General features: G+C 50.5%; 2 protein-coding genes across 2 annotated transcripts in view; both read left to right on the plus strand.

Annotated features, from left to right (window-relative positions):
- CPT1A (carnitine palmitoyltransferase 1A) overlaps positions 1-13,380 on the plus strand; it is a 55,416-nt gene extending 42,036 nt beyond the window's left edge. The window contains exons 13-19 of the mRNA XM_033119948.1: positions 1,606-1,722; positions 3,549-3,713; positions 9,153-9,287; positions 10,855-11,007; positions 11,668-11,781; positions 11,983-12,075; positions 13,130-13,380. Of these exons, the coding sequence (XP_032975839.1) occupies positions 1,606-1,722; positions 3,549-3,713; positions 9,153-9,287; positions 10,855-11,007; positions 11,668-11,781; positions 11,983-12,075; positions 13,130-13,216 (864 nt within the window). The 3' untranslated portion in view covers positions 13,217-13,380. The remainder of the gene's footprint in view (positions 1-1,605; positions 1,723-3,548; positions 3,714-9,152; positions 9,288-10,854; positions 11,008-11,667; positions 11,782-11,982; positions 12,076-13,129) is intronic.
- A 4,868-nt stretch (positions 13,381-18,248) lies between these two features.
- TESMIN (testis expressed metallothionein like protein) overlaps positions 18,249-21,371 on the plus strand; it is a 34,140-nt gene continuing 31,017 nt past the window's right edge. Inside the window, exons 1-2 of the mRNA XM_033121127.1 lie at positions 18,249-18,778; positions 20,728-20,883. Of these exons, the coding sequence (XP_032977018.1) occupies positions 18,299-18,778; positions 20,728-20,883 (636 nt within the window). The 5' untranslated portion in view covers positions 18,249-18,298. The remainder of the gene's footprint in view (positions 18,779-20,727; positions 20,884-21,371) is intronic.

A 21,371-nucleotide genomic window follows, 5' to 3' on the forward strand; every position in this document is an offset into this window, starting at 1 on the left:
GTCTTAGACCAGGGTGACCAATTAGAAGTGCTGGTTTTAAGTGTTACTGCTCAGCCAGCCAAGTGGCCTGTGACTCCAGGGACTGGATGCTCCCCACTTGGATGGGAACTGACCTCGTCACTTGTCACGGAGGCCTGTGCCCAGTTAAAAGGGCCGGTGCAGCGATGCCATGCCAGTTAAAGACAAACCGAGTCACCTTGAATCCTGTTTGCTCTTGATGTAGTTCTGATGCTTAAATGTGCTGGACTCTTGCGGGGGCTCTGATGCCGAGCCGGTCAGATGCAAGCAGGCTGGCTCCTTCACACACTCAGGTCTGCGTGGACCCCGAGTGCACGCGGCCCTCCACATGCCTGCATCCCGGAGCCCCCATTGCTCTCACCATTTGACAGTGTCACCATCTGACATTGGTTAGTTACATTGCCTCCCCCACTGGAATGTAAGCTCCCAGACCACAAGGATTTCTTTTTTTTTAAGTTTTATTACTTTTTTATTGAGAGCAAATTCACGTACCATAAAATTCACCCTCTTCAAGTATACAGTTCAGTGAGTTTTGTATATTCACAAGGTGGTTGTGCAGCCATTGGTACTATCTCATTGCAGGATATTTTCATCACCCCTCAAAAGAAACTCCCCCATTTCCCCTTGTCCCAGCCCCTGGCGACCACCTATTTTGGCCATTTCATAGAAACAGAATCATCCGATATGTGGTCTTTTGTGTTTGGCTCCTTCACTGAGCGCGGTTACAAGGTTCATCCCTGTCACGGTGTGTCAGAGCTTCCTTCCTTTTCACGGCTGAGGAGTTAGTGTTTCTCTGTTTGGACGGACTGTACTTTACCCATTTGTCCCTCGATAGACGTTTGGGTTGTTTCCACTTTTCGATTACTGTAAACAGTGCTTCCGTGAACATTTGTGCACAAGTTTTATGTGAACATATGTTTTCATTTCATTTCTCTTGAATGTAAACCCAGGATTGGAATTTCTGGGTCGTGTGGTCGTATTTAACTTTTTGAGAAAGGGTAGCAATTCTTGTCTGTTTGGTCACCGTTCTGCCCCTGGGGCTCAGAAGAGATGTGTCCCATCATAAGCGCTCGGTAAAGACCGTTGAGTAAATGGTGGCACGACAGCGTCCGTACCTGTGCTCAGGTCCTGGCCGCTGAGGAGTGTCAGCTCGGACAAATTGCTGCTCCTGTCTCAGAAGCCCAGTTTCCTCATTTATATAATGGGATTAATGGACCCGGCCTTAGGCTAGACGTGAATATTCCACAGGTGGCTCCCAGGGAACACTGGCCTGCGACCGGGACCCGGGAGGAGGCTGCAGGTGGCATCAGTGCCTCTGCTCGAACCTGGCTTTGCTCCTATCAGCTGGCCAAGTGTTACGCTTTTTCAGGTCTCTTTTCTCAGCTTGAAAGCGGAGATAAGAACTATCTTCTCTGTGCAGAGGACCTGAGGCTGTAAGCACAGATCCTCGGGCTGTTGTGAAGTCTTGATCACATCCCTGTAAAGAACAAGGAGGTGTCTACTTTGGGAGATCAAATACGTTTTACATAACACTATTAACTGTAATGTCTTCTCTGACTTGACATGTATATTCTTTTTCCTCGACAGTATGTCATGGCCACTGACAGCTTTCAGCTGGGTTATTTGGAGGATGGACACTGTAAAGGTGACACCAACCCGAACATTCCGTACCCCACTCGGCTCCAGTGGGACATCCCAGAGGAAGTAAGTCCGAATTACCACAGTTGTTAATTACCTTGGGTGGGAATTTTCCAGATGTACTTCCTCACCGTCCACAGCTCACTTGACGACCATGAAGACTGGAATTTGTCCACCTAAGGAATTTTTGCTGAGGCCATGGAGCTGATTACAGTTCCTGTTACCTTGGAAACCCCGGCAAATATTTCTTCTTAAAGCTTGTAGCTAAGGTTGTCAGCAAGATTTCCAGCTGAAACGTAGGCTACAGATCACAATGAAAAAGTAAAAAGGAAAACAAAAAATCACTTCCTTTAGAATTGAAATACTCTAAATCACTAAGTCATTTTTGTTTCTCTTAGAGATTTTTCAGATGTTGCCCGCTTAGTACACACTGTTACAGTAAGAAATTTTAGGGTTGGAAGTACCAAATCCTAGCTCATGTAATCCAAGCAGGAATTCCTGGGGTCCAAGAAGTCTTCTTTTTTTTTAATACATTTATTGGGGAATATTGGAGGACAGTGTGTTTCTCCAGGGCCCGTCAGCTCCAAGTCGTTGTCCTTCAATCTAGTTGTGGAGGGCGCAGCTCAGCTCCAAGTCCAGTCGCCATTTTCAATCTTAGTTTCAGGGGCGCAGTCACCATCCCATGCGGGAATTGAACCCGCAACCTTGTTGTTGAGAGCTCGAGCTCTAACCAATGGAGCCATCCGGCTGCCCCTCCAGCAGCTCAGCAGCAGCTGGTTGTCTTCAATCTAGTTGTGGAGGGCACAGCTCACTGGCCCATGTGGGAATCGAACTGGCAACCCTGCTGTTCAGAGCTCGTGATCTATCCAACTGAGCCATCTGGCTGCCCCTCAAGAAGTCATTTTTGATGTAGAAAATAATGTGTCCAGTGTTTTAGTCTTAACCTAGTTGTGTCTTTTCGTCCTGTGTCCCCAGGGCTGGTGTGTGTTCCTCTGAGAGGTGTAACCTCTGTCAGAGCACGTGAGCTTAGGTTCCTTGTAGATGACAACGTCACTTACCATTTATTAAAAAAAAAAAAATTTTAAGTTTTTGGAGCAGTTTTGGTTTCACAGCAAAATTGAGGGGAAGGTGCTGAGATTTCCCAGGTACCCCGCCCCTCCCCAGCTGGGACATGTGTTGCAGTTGATGGCCCGCACTGACACGTCATTGTCACCCGGAGACCACAGTTTACACGAGGGCGCATCTTGGTGTTGGACATTCTGTGTGGACAATTGTCTGAGGACACGTGTCCACTATGACAGTGTCCTACACCGTGTATCTCACGGCCCCAGAAATTCTCTGCGCCCCACCTGTTCACCCCCTCCCCCAACCCTTAGCAACCACTGAGCTTTTCACTGTCTCCCCAGTTTCGCCTTTTCCAGCATGTCCCTGAGTTAGTCACATGTATGTGGCCTTTTCAGACTGGCTCCTCTCACTGAGTCACATGCGTTTACGTTGCCTCCATGTCTCTCCATGGCTTGGGAGCTCTTTTCCATTGTAGGTTGGGGCACCGTCTATTTATTTTTTAAAGCTGGTTCCTTGATCATTAGTGTATAACAACAGTGGATTTTCTAAAAGAAAACCAGTAGCCATTGGAAATGCCCTTCGGAGTCCCACCGAGAACCAGGAAGCCCCAGTGTCCTACCTGTGTTCTGCCTGCTTAGGGCACCCCACTGTTCCTCGAGGGGCAGCTCTCAGAGAACCTTTCTGGAAAGAACGAAGAAGAAAACGTGACGCATGCATTTCCAAGCAGCAACTCCATTAGCTGCACTGAAAATGAGCTTGTGGTTTCCTTTGCTGTGTGTGTCGTGACTTCCTCCCACGAGGCAAAATCTCTTCCTCCTTTTCTCCAGTGTCAAGAGATAATAGAGACTTCCCTGAACAGCGCAAACCTTCTGGCCAATGACGTGGACTTCCATTCTTTTGCATTCGACACTTTTGGTAAAGGGCTGATCAAGAAATGCCGGACGAGCCCAGATGCTTTTGTGCAGCTTGCCCTCCAGCTGGCTCATTACCAGGTAAGAGCCACGAGCCTGGGTTTTTGTCAGGAGTGCTTTGGGGGTTCCTAACCACAGGCTCAGGGCTATTTGCCCACGGGGTAGGGAAGGCGGAGACCCGCCGTGGGAGCGGGTGGCCGGTGGCACAGAAGCACAGCCCCGCTGGGTCTTGCCTCGTGGTCACTCGCGGGCAGTCGTAGCCCCCTGTGTGACACAGGACGGGCGAGTCTGGGGAGGAGCAAAGTGAGATCGCCTTGCTCTACAAAGGGAAGACTTAAACCTTAAAATAAGCTTAGACTGCTGGAATTTGGTAAAGCGGAAATGCTTAGGGCAGTTGACTGCTGTCTCTGATCTTTGACACCCCCTTCCATATAAGTGGACACTACCAGCCCCCTGGAGGTGCTCTGGGACGGATGTTTCTCTCCCCCTTTCTCTCAGTGCCATGTTACATTTTGGCTTGCACGTGACAGACTCATTGGAGGAAGCAGCCTGGGCCCGTGGGAGGTCGTAAATGGAACTTCCTGCCTGTTGGAGGGGACGTCCCACCCCAGGGAGGGTAGCCCTTGGTTTCCAGGGTCTGCAGAAGTCATGTGGCATTGGCTCAAGATACACCCCCTTGGTAGTTGAAAACTTGTATTTTAAAACCCCAGCGCTGCGCACATGTACCGTATGTCATGTCCCTGTGCCAACACTGGGACACCGTGTCCGAGTTTTGCTTTGTGCCAGGTCCTGTTCTGAGCGCTGTATACACAGGACTCTCACAGCCCCTGAGTGGGACACACCGTCATTAGCCCATGTCTCAGGTGTGAAAACTGAGGCACAGAAGAGTGTGGTGACTTGCCAGGGTGACATGTATGTGGCAGGCCTGGATCCGGGCGGCAGCTGTGGAGGCCGCCCCTGGCCTGGACTTGTCGTTTGGCTCTTTGTCTGACAGTCAAGTGACTACAAGATAGAATGGGATTGAGGAATTGGATCGAGGGTTAATAAGCTTGATTTTTAAAATTGATAAGCAAACTTTGCAGTATTGCTAGGACTGTAGAAGGAGGTGACCCTTCAGATACAGAGAAGATTTTCATAATGGACACCAGGTTCATGAGGAATACATTTGACAATCTTCATGGAGTGACCATCTTCCGGGTCAGCACAAGTTAGTAGAGCTGACCAAGGCCAGGGAGAAGGCCCAAGAAGGGCGCCACCTGTGGGTGGAAGAGAGACGTCGGAGAGGCGCCCGCCACGGCGAACCTGCTCAAGGCTGCTTTGCGGCTTTGGAGAGCGCAGGAGAGTTCAGGAAGGAAGGGAGCTGCCCCAGACCCAGCTGGGGACCCAGCGTCACTGGGGTCACGGTAATGAGGTGCATGGAGACTACCCACTGCTGTGCTGTGCCTGGCAGGCAGCCCGAGCAGGACACTTATCATACGAGGCGGGTCAGGTACCCTGCCTGAGTCCGACAGCTCGTGGCGGCTGAGCTGGGGTCCTGGCAGGCTCGTTCTAGAACCCATGTCTTCAGCCGCTGCGATACAGCTTCATCTGATGGAGACACAGGAAGAGAAAGCCACAGACCAGCTTTGCTCACGATTATAAATGCAGAGGACCTAAAAACAGCATTAGCAAAGAGTTTACTGGTACAGGGAAAGTGTAATCACCAGCAGCAGCTTATACCAGAGCAGAAGGGGGTGTGGTATTAGCAAATCCCATAATACGCACAGAGTCGGTCGTATTACTGGGTGAGAGAAGAAAGCAGACAACCATTTTGACAGATACTGTAAAAGGCATTCAGGATAGCACATCCGTTCGGCAACTCTTAGTCGCAGGGGCTATTTCCTTACCGTCATAAATACCACCAGGTGTCAGTAGCTAGCGTATGGCTTCAAAGGTGAGCGTGTAGAAGCAGCCCCATTAGAACAAGAAGGGTGAGGCTGCCTCCAGCAGCCCCACTGTTCTCGAATGTCTTTCCTTGAGTGCAGTGAAGAGTGCAGGAGATTGGAGCAGCGGGAAAGCTTTAACGGTGAGGACGCGTGGTCAGGAGGAGGCCCGGTGCAGGGTTACACAGAGGCACTCGGGAAGGGCGGGGAGGCTGCGAGTCTTCACGTAGCACTCAGTCTATTAAAAATGGTCGATTTATGCAGTGGTCTACTAAAAACGTAAATCACATTCAGCCATTCAGAAGTTTTTAATGTGCTTCGTTGGGCACCAGCCCTGTTAGGGACATAGCTCTCTGTGGAGCTCACTTTCAGACCCATGTCTACCTGGTCCTGGGGTCTGCTCCAGGCCTCGGAACCTTCTCTGAGCCTGGAACCCTTGGGCAGTTTGAGAAAGCCTTGGGGAACTCCTTCCCCGAATAACATTTGTAAAGCATAAAAGGAAATACACAGGTTAACTAGTTCGTTAAAATGCAGATGTCAAGAGATTGAACATAAATCTGTGATGCAGTAAATATAATTCTTTATGCACTAAATTTTGAGTAGCAGGTCTGAAGGCTGCTGTCATTTTGAAGTAGCGATAAGCCTGGATGGTATTTTGGGATATGTGCAAACAACCGCAATTTCATGTGAAAATAGCTATGATTTTCTATTCAAAGTCACAGGCTCTGCTCATAATCAGTGTGGTTTATTGCCTGTGCTTCTAAATGCTATGTTTCAGTTTGAGGTTAGAGGAAATTAAAATAGTTGTATTTTTTCCTTCTAAGTTCGTAAGTCCCCAAAGTTAGTAACCATTGGTCTGGTCCCTATCTAACCTTACGGTCTTCTCTAACACCACTTTGGACCTCATTCACTCTGTTTCTGCCACACTGCCCTTTTTGCTGCTCTTGCATATGCCAGGCTCATTCCCACCTCAGGACCTTTGCACTTGCTCTCCTCCGGAAGTTGCTGTCTCCTGGACTGAGGTGTGATTGGTTAGGGTGCTGCTCCATCTCCTGTTTGAAATAGCCTCCACCCCATCAGTCTCACCCCACGTCATTTCTGTTCAGTGCACCTGTCACTACATGACATCATGTCCATCTCTCCTGTTAGAATGTTTGTTCCTTGAGGGCGGGGACACGTTTGCCACCGTGTTCCCAATGCCAGGAACAGACCAGCCACAGAGAAAGAGGCATCAGTAAACATAAACGTAATGACTGATTGATGAAGACACTGGACAGTGGTTATATAAATTTGAGTCTGTAGTCATTTGTTTCCTGCTTTTGGGTCATGTGTATTTTTCATTTGGAAACGAGTGGTGAACATGGTCCCCAGGTGCCACCTCCCTGCACAGTTAGCCACAGGGCAGCATTTGCAGCGTGTACTAGGTCTGTGTTCTCATACCGTGTGTGTTAATGTCGTTATAGACGTTGTCTTTTGACCCTGGTCGCTAGACCCTGGAGGTGTTTCGGTGGCGAGCGGCTGTGCTCCCGATGGCACCTGGTCGTGGCAGGTTAAGTGGGGCTGCAGGCAGAACTGGCTTGGCTCCGTAAGAGGCCTGAACACACTAATACCCAGTGCATTTGCCAGGAGATTTCCAGATGCGCGTGTTGGCCACTGTGTGCGCATGCTGCATGGTTGTGCTGGCCGCTTACACAGTGTGACTTTGGGAAGCTGACTTCCTGTAAGTCATCACCTCATAGCTCCTCAGTTAACCTTTATTAAATGACTAAAGGACCAATTTAAACTTTTTTCTCTTCTTCTCCTTCCTTCGCCCCTCCCTACTGCTTCATAACGAGCCCCCTTGAAAACACCTGTAATAAAGGGGGCCAGTAGGAAGCTCTCTGAAAGGCTTGGTAAATGCCTGGGACCCCTGCTTAGGAAGAGGATATGGAGTTAGGACCCTCTGGGACCCCATCCAAGTGAAATGTAGTGACGGGTGTATCAGGATGAGCATTCTGAGCTGGTGATCTTTGTGCTGGGTGTTGGGGGTGTCTCTCCTGGGTTGACTTAACAAGGCTGGCCTGTCACAGGGCACCTTCTGTCGCCCTGGGGTCCCCAGGGCCTGTATGCCCAGGGATGTTGTCTGCTCAGGAAAAACTTGGGTCCACAAACTGCCACTTTTCCGTCCATGCTGGGAACCTGCTCGTCCTTGAGATAGCTGGTGGCCATGAGCAACCACCCAGGACAGACTGCAAATGATTTCCTCCTACGGTGCGTGTGGCTGGCTGCCACGTATTCCTCGGACCCTGTCTCTGTCCTCACCTGCTGCTGCCATCTAGAGTCCTTGCTATGCTGTCATCACAGCACCTCCAGGGTCTCAGCTTCAGGCCACCGGCTCTTCTGCCATTCTTGTCCCCTTTCTAGTGTGGACCTGATCAGCGCCTCCGCCCGTCTTGCCCTCCCTTTTCTCCTCTCTGGGCGTAGATTCCCCAACCTATTGCCATTGTCCCTTACCGTGGCCCCGTGGCCCCAGCACAGCAGAAGCGCCCCCAGTTCAGTCTAGCCCTCTGCCTGCTCAATCCTGCACCTGAGAAGCCGGCGGCGTGGCCAGAGGAAAACCCCAGGCCCCTGGCTTGTCTCACTTGATGGACAAGTGCTGACTTTGGAGTGCCGAGGCACCCCCTCTCTATGCCCCTCGATGCCCAATTCACCCCTCCCCGGTGCCCAGCACCTCCTCTCCATCCTTACTCTTTTTTTTTTCAAATTGAGGAATATTGGGGAACAGTGTGTTTCTCTAGGACCCATTAGCTCCAAGTCGTTGTCCTTCAGTCCAGTTGTGGAGGGTGCAGCTCAGCTCCAAGTCCAGTTGCCATTTTCAATCTTAATTGCAGGGGGTGCAGCCCACCATCCCATGCGGGACTTGAACAGGCAACCTTGGTGTTGAGAGCTCGCACTCTGACTGAGCCCTCCGGCCGCCCCTCCATCCTTACTCTTAGCAGGCGGCTTTGTTTTACCCAGAAGATGAGAGCGTTCCCCGTGTCCGGGAAGACCTCCTCCTGTCTGCTCCCCACAGCTGTTCCCGCCTGCATCATCATCTGTCCCGTCTGCTGGGGGCGCTTTTTGTGCTTCAGGCTCCGGCCACCCGCCCTCTGGCCACCTGCTAGACCCCTCCCTTCTCTTCCACCTGACCCCTCCCTTCTCTTGAAACCCTAGTCTCTCTCCTGGATATTCTCACCATCATCCAGATATGATGGACTATCTCCTGCCAACACTATGTCTTAAATAATTTCAAACGGTTGCATGCAGACCTCGTTGTCGTGTGTTCCTTCCATAACCATGTCCCCACTCGGGTAGGTGTGTGAAACTCGGGAAATTGTGCCGTGGCATCCGTTGCATCTGGAAGTGGAAACCTGGGTTACCCAGAAACTGACCCCCTGGTCCTTTCCGAAGCTAACGAAGTCTCCATCTGCCTGCTGCTTGACCCCCTATAAAAACGGACGATAACTAAAAACTAAAGCTAAGGATGAAGCCTGCTTTTCCTTGCTGACCTTAACCGATCCCGTCTTCTGTGTTTGACTTCATTGGCATGCCTTGTAGGAAAATATTTTTCTTTTCCCAGGACATGGGCAAGTTTTGCCTCACGTACGAGGCCTCCATGACCCGGCTGTACCGAGAGGGGCGGACGGAGACAGTGCGCTCGTGTACCACGGAGTCCTGCAACTTCGTGCTCGCCATGTCGGACCCCACCCAGACGGTAAGGTGCCGCCGGGCTTGCGCAGCAGCGCTTTCACCGAGTCCATGGAAGGGCTCCTGAGGCCTCTCTGATTAAATCCTGTGCATACCTGCTTCTCCTTTCCTCCACCCTTTCAAGGGAACAAAGTGTTAAAATGTAACGGTCGGGACTTGCACAAATAGGTTAGTTTGTGTCAGTCCTCTGTCGTTCTGTAACTGGTATAAATCAGGTGATACTTCCTAAGAGTCTTTAAATTAGCACAGTACACAACGGGAATGAAGGCATCCGAGGTGGGTCCTGTAGGACAGCACAAGTAGTCGGTGTCTAGGTGTGTCTAGGTGATGAGGGGTGACCGTCCCACGGGTGCTTTTGGGTCATGGTAACTGCAACCCCGAGCAGGCTGGTGCTAGGGCTTCCCAAACACGGCTTTTGAGCATCCTGGCGGTAGCCTGTGAAGTGTTAGCTGTTCATCTTCGTAGATAAAGGAATAGATCAGATGAATCCAGCCAAGGTGTGCCTGACCCAGCGCACAGGCAATCATGCTGATGCCCAGGAGACACGGACCGGCTGTCTGCCCTGCTCTGCTGTGGTGGGGGGAACCCTTTGTCCTGGAAGCGCTTCCATTCTGGGAAAAGAAAGCAAGCGATAGGTGTCATGACAGAGTGCTCTGAGCTGTCATTAGCTGCCTTCAGAAACAGCCTTGAAGACCAGGTCTGGTGTAGGTGGGTCCCAGCCTGGACAGACCTTGACTCATTCTTGACCTAACAGAGCCCGGAAGAACCCGCAGCAGCCTTTTCGGGTCAGACCTAAAGGCCCAGAAGCGCTGTTTCAGCAGAGTTGTTAGATCACTTTGGAGGAATATTTGCGACCTGCCGTAAATCGAGCTTTCCTGCCTACTTAGTGTTCCCCTAAAAGTAAAGGCCCAAGTGAGAGGCGACAGGCATTTATTTGAGAGCAGAAAGACAATAGCTATTCGGGAAGCGCTGATTCAGGCAGAAGCCCGAATGGTGTTCCCGCTGACAGTTACGTCGATTCTATCGGTGCAGATAAGCTAACAGAGAGATGCTAATTCTACACAATGCTTTTAATTTTCAGTGTGGTAGGGTAGTCATAATACCTGCTTTCTTGTTTTCTGTGCAAGCCGTTCTTTGGGGCACAATGTTGCTTTAGGCCAAGTCCAAAGGTTATTTTGCCCTAAATTTTAACATTCCAGAGGTTTGAGGAATAAGACATGCAAGGCGGTTCCACTGGGATAGCAGCTCTGACTCCATTTTAAAGCATCTCCGTTTATTTTATTTATTTTTACATTAACAATCTCATTTGTGTAAAGGGTGAAATGATGCCAGGTGGGCAGCCCACAGGACCACCCTCCGCCCCACCAAGTGCTTCTCCAACAACCTGAGGGAAGGGGCAGTCAATGGGTGGGGCTTCTCTGCTCAGGGTACCTGGGCAGTCTCTCCTGGACACCCCCCAGTCGCCTGCTTTTTCAGGTCCCCTGGGGGACCACTGCAGAGAAAGGTCTGTTACTTTCGCCTTGGGGCTTAGATCCGCACAGCAGACCTGAAACTTACCATCCTTTGTTGTTCAGGTTGAACAGAGGCTCAAATTATTCAGGATCGCATCCGACAAGCACCAGCACCTGTACCGTCTCGCGATGACCGGCTCTGGGATCGACCGCCATCTCTTCTGCCTTTACGTGGTGTCCAAGTATCTGGCTGTCGAGTCCCCTTTCCTGAAGGAAGTAAGTTGTGGCTCCCTATGGCAGCTCACTCAGGCTTAACTGGCCAAACCAAAACGTAGCGAATCAGTCGGACAGATTTTCCAAATCGGAACTGGCTCATCAATTCGGTCCTGGGGCTTAAGCATCACTGTGGTGGAAAATGGGAGCTGCCGTTTTGGAGGCTGCATTTCTTCAATGCCCGGAATGTTTTGGGTCTGATTTCCTGTCCTGACCTAACTACCTGTAAATAATCTCCAGGGCATAGATAATAGTAAAATGCACTAAAACAACTAAGAAGTGACAAGCTCTTGAGTATTTGTCATCTTTGTTGTTAATAGAGTTTTAAGTTTATAAATTTTAATTTTTAGTAATGGCTGGCTGTGTTTAACAAGCAGCTTGAAAAATTCCTGAAAATTAGCAGTTGTCTGACCAGAGCTGGTCCCATTCTGCTCCAGCCCCCCCTCTCCCTCCTCCACCCCAAATCACTTAATGTAACTGCCACCTTTTCTGCTGGTGACACTGTTAGCTGGGGTTGCCCTTCCCCTCCCCCCCAATCTGGTGTCCTCACTGGCCCCATTCCTCTCTACAGGCCTTTCCCTGTCTCCCACCTGGGCTCCTCGGGGACAGAAGAGGATGGGATCGGGCAAAGTGTCACTGGGACATTTCCTTGTTTTACTACAGGTCTTATCTGAGCCTTGGAGATTATCAACCAGCCAGACCCCGCAGCAGCAGGTGGAGTTGTTTGATTTGCAGAGAAATCCGGAGTACGTGTCCAGTGGAGGGGGCTTTGGACCGGTAAGTGACCCGGCATCCGTGTACACAGAGCTGCCAGTCCCAGGGACAGGAAGTGCTCGTCTCAGCTCTGAGTGCTGTAAAGGAATGCCTGCCGATCGTTATGCAGATGTTAACAGCAGTCTTGTATTTGCATGTTAGGAAGCACCCCCTTCACATCGGCTCATTTCCCGAGGTTAAATTTCAACTTACTTTGTTCTGTAGGTTGCCGACGATGGTTACGGTGTGTCGTACATTCTGGTGGGAGAGAACCTCATCAGTTTCCACATATCTTCCAAGTTCTCCAGCCCTGAGACAGTACGTACCAAAGTCCCCTTTTCTAAAGATAGGGTATTTTTAACCATTTCTTGTTTTAAGGGGAGCATACCCTTAGGTTGACAGAAAATTTCAGTTCCGTTATGTACTTTGACTTGGTTTGGACATTTTCACCTTAATGAATTTTAAAATTCTCCTAACCTAGTTTTAAAGAAATTATCTTATTTGGTTGAAAATGTTTATGTTCGTGCATGGCAGTGGTTTTAGGTCTCAGTGTTGAAGTGCTTGTGTAGCTTTCAGACTCTGTAACATTGGAGGGTGGACTAGGGTCAGTGTGTACACGCTAAGAAATACATGTGCGTGATGAAGCAGGAGTCTGCGGTGTTCTCTGTGAGGGAACATGTGCCCTCCTTAGTGTGGCGCTCCTGATCCTCATGTTTCTCTCCTTCCCACATGGTGCACTGCCTAACAGGCAGTGCCAAGTTCACTGCTTTTTCTTCCCCCCCTTCTCCTGCCTCCCCCCACTCTGGTCAAAGCCGCTGTCTCTCAGTCTAGTTGTGTGGGACACAGCTCCCATGCTGGTATTATGAGCCTTGCGCTCCACCCGACTGAGGCAGTGGGTCGCCGCCGGTCCGATTGGCCACTCACGGCAGCTCATGGCAGCCCAGCTCCAGGGCGAGCCGTTGTTCACAATCTTAGCTGTAGAGGGCGCAGCTCACTGGCCCATGTGGGAATCGAACCGGCGACCTCTGTTAGGTTAGGAGCACGGCACTCCAACCATCTGAGCCGCCAGGTCGGCCCAAGTTCACTGTTAACAAAGGAGATTGGAATTCATTTACTGTGCCATGTAATGCATTTTATGTATCACATTGACAGTCGGGAGCGCTTCAGATCAAAAACTCACCCCCACAGACGCGTGACCTGTTAGGTCTGTCAGCCCTCAACGTTTCTCTCAATGATTAAGCTATGAGGTTGAAGCTTAGGGACTTGGGCAAACAGGGGTGTTCGTTGTTTGAGTTGGGTTATAAGTGGAAAGGCCCAAAATGTGGGAATTGCCACGTTGTGATGTGCGTCTGCTTTTTGTTTCCCACGAAAGGATTCTCATCGCTTCGGGAAGCACCTGAAACAGGCAATGACTGACATCATCACTCTGTTCAGCGTCAGCTCCAATTCCAAAAAGTGATCCCCGCGAGAGCTGCCGTGAGGGAACATGAGCTCTTCTGACAAAAACCAAATGAAAAATAGCTGTTAGTCCTGATTATAGTTCAGGATGAAAAATTGCTCTAAAAATCTCAGACGTTTTCCTGCCATCGAGGGTGTGGTATTTTTTTTTTTTTTTCCCTAGAACAGCAGACTGTCCACCACAGTATAACCATCCTCCTTCCAGGCGGGTCTGAACTTCAGGAACATTTGATAAAGTGCCCCCCGAAAGTCTTCGCATCAACTTGGGTTTATTAAGGGATAAAAATATTGTTGAGCTCATTAAGATATTAGTGGGGTTGTGACTTCACCTGTGTTGGAAACGGAATTGTCATACTTCCTCGGCCGTGACCGAATACCTGGTACTTACGGGCATTTAACATTAGCAGCGTAGTATAAACATGTGTTGTTCAGAGAGGGAAGCATTCAGTGGAGATGTGAACAGTTAACAGCTGCCACACATGTAACGCACTAACAGAACGCCGTGCTTTGGGAATCCGTTTCTGTCACCGTGCGTGACCATTCTCATCTGGTCTGCTCGTGTGTGTTTGCCTGTCCATGTCTGCCACGTCTTTAGTTTTACTGACCTTGCGAGTCTTCAAAACCCAGTGCCTTAAAAACGGAAGGCCCTAAAATGTGAGGGAGACCATATGAAAGATTTATTTTTTGGCGAAGCCTTTAGGTGGAGTAGTGGGTCTCTTGCTCCCTTCTCAGTGTCCTGAGTGAATAGCCCTAAATAGGCATTTTCCTGTGGTTTCCCCCACCCCTAGAAAGACCAGTTCTGTGAGGGTAGCTATGCTGGCTCCCCCCATCAGACTGGGGGGGTCAGAAGTGGGGAACAAGGAGGAAATGATGGTCAAATATTATGTGTCTGGAGCATTCCCTGGAGAATAAAATATAATATGTGCCTCAGGTGTACTGTGTACCCAAACTGACAACAAGGAGAACATGACATTTGCCCCTGAGAAAAGAACAAACCTTGAGAAATGGGAAGGGGTCCTCAAAATGGTCAGGAGAGTGCAGCTTCTAATCCCACCTGGTAGAGAAGACCCACTGTTTGCAGAAGCGATGGGGGTAGATGGGAACAGTGCACACGGTCATCTCAGTGACCCGCTAAAGTGTCACAGGTGATGGCAGCTGACTTGAACCCTTCAGATGCGAGTGCCTTATCGAAAGATGGTGAGTGACCAAAAAGCAGTTATGCACTGAATCGTCTTCAGTATTTAATGTAGAAATAAAGGATCATGAAATGAAATACCCACTGTCTCTGGGCTGTAATGACAAGCTGAGCTGTTCATTTAAAGTTGTGTATTTATTATGTTGACCACTTTGTCCTAGTTGGGCTTGCTTCTGTGACAGTTCTGCACTCTGGTTACAAGACGGGGCTGGGCTATTGGAGGAGAAGAAAGAAGGTGCTTGCCATGATGAGCGCATGCATACTGTATTTATGTTGTGATGTAAAAATCCCACCTGAATGGGCCAAATATTTTTTTTCCCCTTAAATGCAAGAAATGAAAACAGACAAAAACAATAATAATAACAGCCATAGTCAGAATATCTCCTGTTCATTTGTGGTACGGAAGAGCCCAGAAAGTGTGGGAGGAGTGGCCCACTCTGCCTCAGGCCTGCGTGGCTGCCAATCCAAGCCCCATCAATCACTGTCACAGCCACCTAAATCATGCATGATTGACCACTGACCGGTCTGTATTACCTAGCGTTCAAGTGTACACGTGTTAGCACTCAAACATATTTGGGCTTATCTCTCAGGTTTTCAATGTTTCACATGTAATTGTTGCTAATCAGTGCAGTTGTCAATGCAATTTTTATATTCCTTAAAAGAAGGAAGAGTGGATTTTTACTGTACATGTTGAAAGGAAGAGGTAAGAGTATTACGTATTTAATTTAATTCGGAACAAACCAGGGTGTTAATGGAGCTGTGGTTTGAGTTTGTTGTCTTGGACTGTCCGTTGCATGTAAATACAATATGCTCTTTCGGATGTAAATCTTAGAAATGCAGTTTGAATGTTGCCATTAATAAAAACATTAATCCCAGTCTGCCACAGTATTTGGTTCTCTCTCTTGTTCTGTTAAGAAGGAGATTATAAGTCAGATACCAAGCTCAGGCCTTTGGGACGAAGGTGAGAAACCAAAATATGCAGAAAGGCCTGGGGTTGGGCAGAGCGGAAGTCCCTGGATTTGTGTACCTGACTGAGAAGGGAAGGTGTGAAGTAGCGCTGTGGATTTTCACTCTACTTCCATTCATTCATTCCCTTGCCCTGTGCCTAGAACAGTGCCTGACACATAGTAGATGCTCAGTAAATATCTGATGGATGCATGAATTTAGTTTTCTCAAGTTCTTGTTAAGCACCTACTGTGCACTAAGTTCTGTTCTAGGCAATCCTGTGGGGACCCCACCAGGTTTTGACTGGATGGAGATCAAATTCCAGTGGGAGGAGGTAGAGAGCCAAGCGAACCAGTCAAAGGACTTCTTCGACTGTCCCAGGCAGAAGAGAGGGGCGTGGAGGGTGGGGTGGGGCAGGAGAGTAGAGGAGCTGGCAGGGAAAGGAGGCTAATTTAGAAACAGGTTTGAGCTGAGACCTGAATGACAAGACAGCTGGCTTTGGCCAATCCAGCAGCGCTAGAAAAGCATCTAGGAGCAGCAAGTGTTACAGAGGTTCCTGGCTTTTGGTTTTGCCCGGCTTGGTGACGCAGCTCGGTGTCCAGGTGGCTATGTACACTGCATGTGATGTCTGATGTGTGGGAGTTGCCCAGTAAAGATGTCTGCGGTGTGAATGGGGTTGACGTGCTCGTGTGGGCTAGTCACTGCTCTTTACGTAGTCTTTTGGATTTATTAGCTACGTACCTTTTAGGACCCTACAGTTTGACAAGTAGCACTCAGCTCTGCCCCTGAACTCGGCAGATTGCAATATGACGTGATTAATCCAGCCATAAAATTAGAGTAAAGGCATCTACACACACAAGCAAATCCTGGGGAAAGGGCTGAAAAGACTTCAAAGGGACCCCCTCTGTGAAAGGCAGCACGATTGGGAGTGGTGTGGTGCTCAAGGGACCATCAGTTTTATCTGTGATATGTAAATATTTCAGTAGGAGGGTTTATGTTTGTATAATTCAAGAAAAAAGCTTAGTTTTCATGTGAAGACGCCAACAGAGCTTTCTCTGGAGTCCTGCCCCATGGCTCACGGGGACAGAAAGTGAATTCTCCAAGAAGTCGACTTCAAGTCAAGTATGTTTGTAACGAACTAGTTTAGTTACCAGGAATATATTTTAGGCCACTCACATGACAGGAAAATTCCAGTGGTGATAGTTTATGTTCTTTTAAACTCAACTTGAATGTCTCAGAATAATTGTTCAGATAAGAAGGTCCTAGCACACTTAAGGCTGTGCCTTAAATTTGGAAATTCTCAACGGCACATTTTCTTGGGATTTCTTTTGTTCTTATTCACTTTTTATTTTCTTCTGGGAGTTTCTTGAATGCAAACATGTACGGCTAAATAGTACTACACAGTGTTGCTGTGTCTTGGTTACTACTGCTTGGAAAGGATGAAATTTTTAAAATTAGGAAGCTGATGTCTTACATTTTAATTTTACCCGAGCACATGAAACAATACTTGAGAGTTACAGTTAGCAGGAATCTCTCCTCAACTCGCTCGGTTGGATTGGCAGATCAGGGCCAACGCCCTAAAGAAGCTTTCACCTCTTTTCTTGATAAACAGTGTTTACCTTTGCTTCAGTGAGGGGTGGATTTAGCTCACTCCCCACCCAAAGCATTCTTGACGTTACTGTCAGTTGTACTTGGCACTTTCGGGTCTTGGCCCCCTCCCCTCCCCTTTAACCTCAGTCGTTAACGTCGGGTTGTTTATATTCGACTAGGGACACGCAGTTTCCAGCGACACATCCCAAGCTCCCGCACCGGGGATACGAAGTGTATACTTGGTGGGGAATATGCCTGAGCGAGTCTCCGGCCCTCCGTCCAGCCTCGGAGCTCCCTGGCTGGCTGCGTCCTGTGCAGCTCGGGAGCAGAGAAGGTGTTTTAAAGACTAAAATAAGTCAAGCTAGGGAGTCCCACCAGCGCGGCATCAGACTGCTCTGGGGCCTCAGTTTCCTCCCCTGAGCCTGGAGCTGCTGCGCCCGGGAGTGTTCTTCTCTGCCCACCTCCACGCGACAGCCAGCCCCAGGCCCCGGCCTGCTCTCCGCGCGCGCCCCCGTCACCGGACCCGCCTCCTCCGAGTGCTTCCCACACGCCCTCGCCTGCGCCCCCCTCACATTCCCGGACACCGTCCCACTCAAGTTCCACCCACCCCCGCGCGTCCTTCCGCCCAGCGCGCGCCCCGCCCCGCCCGCGCCCCGCCCCGCCCGCGCCCCGCCCCCGCCCGCCCCCCTCCCGCGCCCCGCCCCCGCCCGCGCCCCGCCCCCGCCCGCGCCCCGCCCCCCGCCCGCGCCCCGCCCCCCGCCCGCGCCCCGCCCCCCGCCGCGCGCTCCTCGCTCCAGGCCCCGCCCACTGCCCCGCGCCCCGCCTCACCACCCCGCCCCTGCTCCCGGCCCCGCCCACTCGCCCAACCGCTAACTGCCGCACCTGCGCTTGGTGCTCGCGAAGCCCCCGGTAGGTCCCTCTGACCAGGGCTGACGCAGCACCCCGCCTGAGACCCCAGCCGCCGTCGGGTCTCCCCACGGCCCCGGGACCGGTCTCTGGTCTGCAGGATGGACGGGGGGCGGTGGGCCCTTAGCCTCGAGGGGGCAGTGGGAACCCCTGGTCAGCACCTCGGGGGCGGCGGGACCCTGTGGTCGGCCCGTGGGAGGGGGCGGCGAGACCGTCTGTCCGGCCCGTGGCGGGGGCGGCGGGACCCTGTGGTCGGCCCGTGGGAGGGGGCGGCGGGACCCTGTGGTCGGCCCTTCGGAAACAGAGGGAGGCCTTCCCCTCAGCCCGTGGGCGGCGGTGGGGGCGGCGTCCGCTTCATCTGGCTGAGTCTTTGCAGGTGCGCGGCTCGGCGATCCGGCGTGGAGCAGGGTGCGAGGTGATACCCCGTGCGAAGTCGGGTCAGTGGTCATGGAAGGAGCCACCCTGCTTGACGGAATGTCCAGTCCGGAGGATGAGATCGTGCAAGACCTGTTCGGCGCGGAGAGTCAGTTTGTTTCCGAAAACATGCCCCTGAAAGCCCCGGTGGCTGTGAAGACCGAGGAAGACGAGTTCCACGTGTTACAAGACGCGTACCTGAGCCCCGCAGACCCCAAAGAGCCCCTCCTGCATGCGTTCAACCCCCCGCTGAACGTGAACTGCAATAATAAAGACAAAGTCGAGCTCCTGGTGGATGAAAACGAAGAGGAGGAAATGCTCGGGGAGTATCCGAGTCTCCCCGAGCTCAACCCCTTGGAGGACACCGTTCTTCCCGCTGCCCCGCCGCCACCACAAGCTTACAACGTCCACTTCCTGTCCTCCCTGCTGACCCCTCACAGGAGTCCTGCCGTCGTGCCCCTGGGCGCCTGGGCACGGGAAGGAGCCGCCCACCCCGGTGTCCGGGTGATTCCAGTAAGATCCGTGTGGGAAACAGGCCCAGTACTCCTTCACCCCCTCCCACTAGGGACGTGAGACTGCTGTCTATACCAGATCACCCTCTACAAGCGTTTCTCCTGTACCAGTAGCATCCCGGGTTGGATGTCACATATCCCAAACAGGGTGTATCCCTTTGTAATTCGAGATGCCATTCTACCTGGAGGTGAATTATGTCCTGGGTCCCTGGTTCAAACCGGGCCTAAACCCTGCAGACCACATACAACAAGCAAGTGTGTTAACCTGGCACCACACCGCTGCTATCACGGCTTTAGGAAAGGATCTCTCTTTATGTTGGAGTAACTAGTGTCTGTGAAAACAAATGCAGTGTGATTGAGTTCTCATGTTTTTGCATTTAATTTCCCCCCTCCCCCTTTCGATTTATAAGGCTTGTAACCCACAGCCAACACTGGTGTGTGGTGAGCCTTGAAATCAACACATTAGAGCTCCCCTCTGCTATCCAGTGATGGTTCTTCAAGGATGTGTAATAGAAGTCAGTACATTCTTGCTCATTCTCAGCGAAGTACTCTTTCCGTTGCTATGAAAAATCACTGGTCATTTTCTGCTTTGTTCTTGCTTAAACAAAACAAATCCATTTTTAATGGAAGTAAAGGATCCCAAGGAAATATATGCTGGCTCTCCAAAGGATCTAGTTTGGAAAACTAGATGACTCAGCCATAAAATCATTCTAATAAGTCATAAGTGATGCGTTTGTGGAACCTTTTGAGGTGGTGTGGAGGTGGCCGGGACCTGACTTGGTGTATATGAGCCACAGCGGTGGGATCTTGGATTTCCGCTTCCTGGTTAGCGCAATGTCTGCTCTTTAGTGTGAAGGAAAGGCTGGGGCCTCCGCCATCCTCTCGGTTTGATGGAGAGGGACCTCAGAGTGCGGCTTCCCCCCAACCTTCCCCAGTGCAGAGGTCTTTCTCAGAACCTGTTCAAGTGGTTTCAAATGTCAGCTGTCCATTTGCTGCCAGGTCCAACGTGTCAGGTCCTAGCATGGCTCCCTTAAAATCACCATCTTTTTCGAAGGACCCACCTGTGCTCTGTACCAGGCAGCTAGGCAGGTGGAGGTTAAGGAGGGCAAGGGACGATGCATAGTGTGGATGACTGGTTTTTCAATCCTCCTTCCAGTCTTACCAAATTTAAAAAGCACCCCAATTTTCAGGCCCTCAGTTGTGATGGTAACTTTTTTAACTGAGACTTTTTTTTCCCCTTTAATCCCATTGATTTTTAGTAATGTCACTGGTATAGCTCCCAATTTTTTGGTCATTTTGCTGGTGTGCCGTTGAGTTGACAGTTGGTGTAGAGGACTCTTCAAAACAGAGCTGCTCGGCTCTTCCTTACCCTCACTGCTTCCTAATAATTATTATCCTACTATTCAGTCAGGAAAGCGCTACTATTTAGTTACGAATATTACTACCAACACCCTCTAAGTTACATTCTAAGTGTTACTAAAACATCAGCTGGGATTCCAGGCTTCTTGAGGAAGAAGCAAACAATGGACCAGAACATTTCATACGACATAATGAGTGTCCTCTAAGAACGGTGACACAGGGTCAGCGTGTCAGCAGGTGTGAGGAAGGCCCACGAGGCTGCCAGGTCCATAGGAGCAGGGCTGTCGAACAGCCCCAGACGACCTGTCCGGGAACCTGCTCAGTTACTTACCCCACAACACGAGCTCCACATGGAGAGCACGTCTGCACACCTCATGGGTAGGTGGTTTGGTCCTTGAGGTCCTCAGTCCCTAGTGAGGCTTGTCAGGTGGCTTGTTGCCCCGTGGGGAGAGTAATCGTGAGGAAGAGAGGCTCTGAGGTCAGGGTGCTCTTTGCTTTAGAAATGTAGCGTCTACAGGGAATTTCTGTATTATGCACCCGCCAAACCCAGTGTCCGCAATGTGACTTCTCAAATAACAATTGCTTTTTAAGGTTGAAGTAAAGGAAGGAGGTGGCACGATCGCAAGTAACAATCTGGAGGAAGCAAATCAGCAGAGCCGTCTTGCCCAGGAGCCATCGTGCAAGTTCCCATCACCCCAGGAAGCGGAGGAGGCCTCGGGCTGCTCTCACAAGGACTCTAATCCGATGGTAATTATGCCAAAGGAGATGGGACTGACCGACATTGCGTTACTACTGTTTGACCCTCATCATTCCTAAGGCGGCAACAATGGGTATTTCAGTCATTGTTTTTCATGCAGTTTAAATGGTGAATCACATTTTGGTTGTCTCATCTATCAAGAGGGGCCTAATCAGAGCCTTTCTCGTAGTCCTTTCACCTCCAAGATTCTCATTTCTACTGATCGGGGCAAACCAAGCAAAGATGAGGACCTCTGTACTTTTAGGATGGTGGCCACATGTCGTGTCAGTCTGCGCAGACTCAGGTCTGCCCAGCGATGGGCAGGCAGCTGAGCCCTGTAGTCTGGCCTGTGGCTGGAGGCCAGAGGCTGCGCCAAATTCCTGGTGATACCCAGTAACACTCGGATAGGAGAGGTGGGCACAGACACTTGTGGCGTATGGGATATTGTGGCAGGTTTGTAATTCCTTTAATCCTCTTATCAGCTCTGTAGGGTGGGCAT

This window comes from Rhinolophus ferrumequinum, chromosome 11, assembly GCF_004115265.2.
Source record: "Rhinolophus ferrumequinum isolate MPI-CBG mRhiFer1 chromosome 11, mRhiFer1_v1.p, whole genome shotgun sequence".
Lineage (NCBI taxonomy): Eukaryota > Metazoa > Chordata > Mammalia > Chiroptera > Rhinolophidae > Rhinolophus > Rhinolophus ferrumequinum.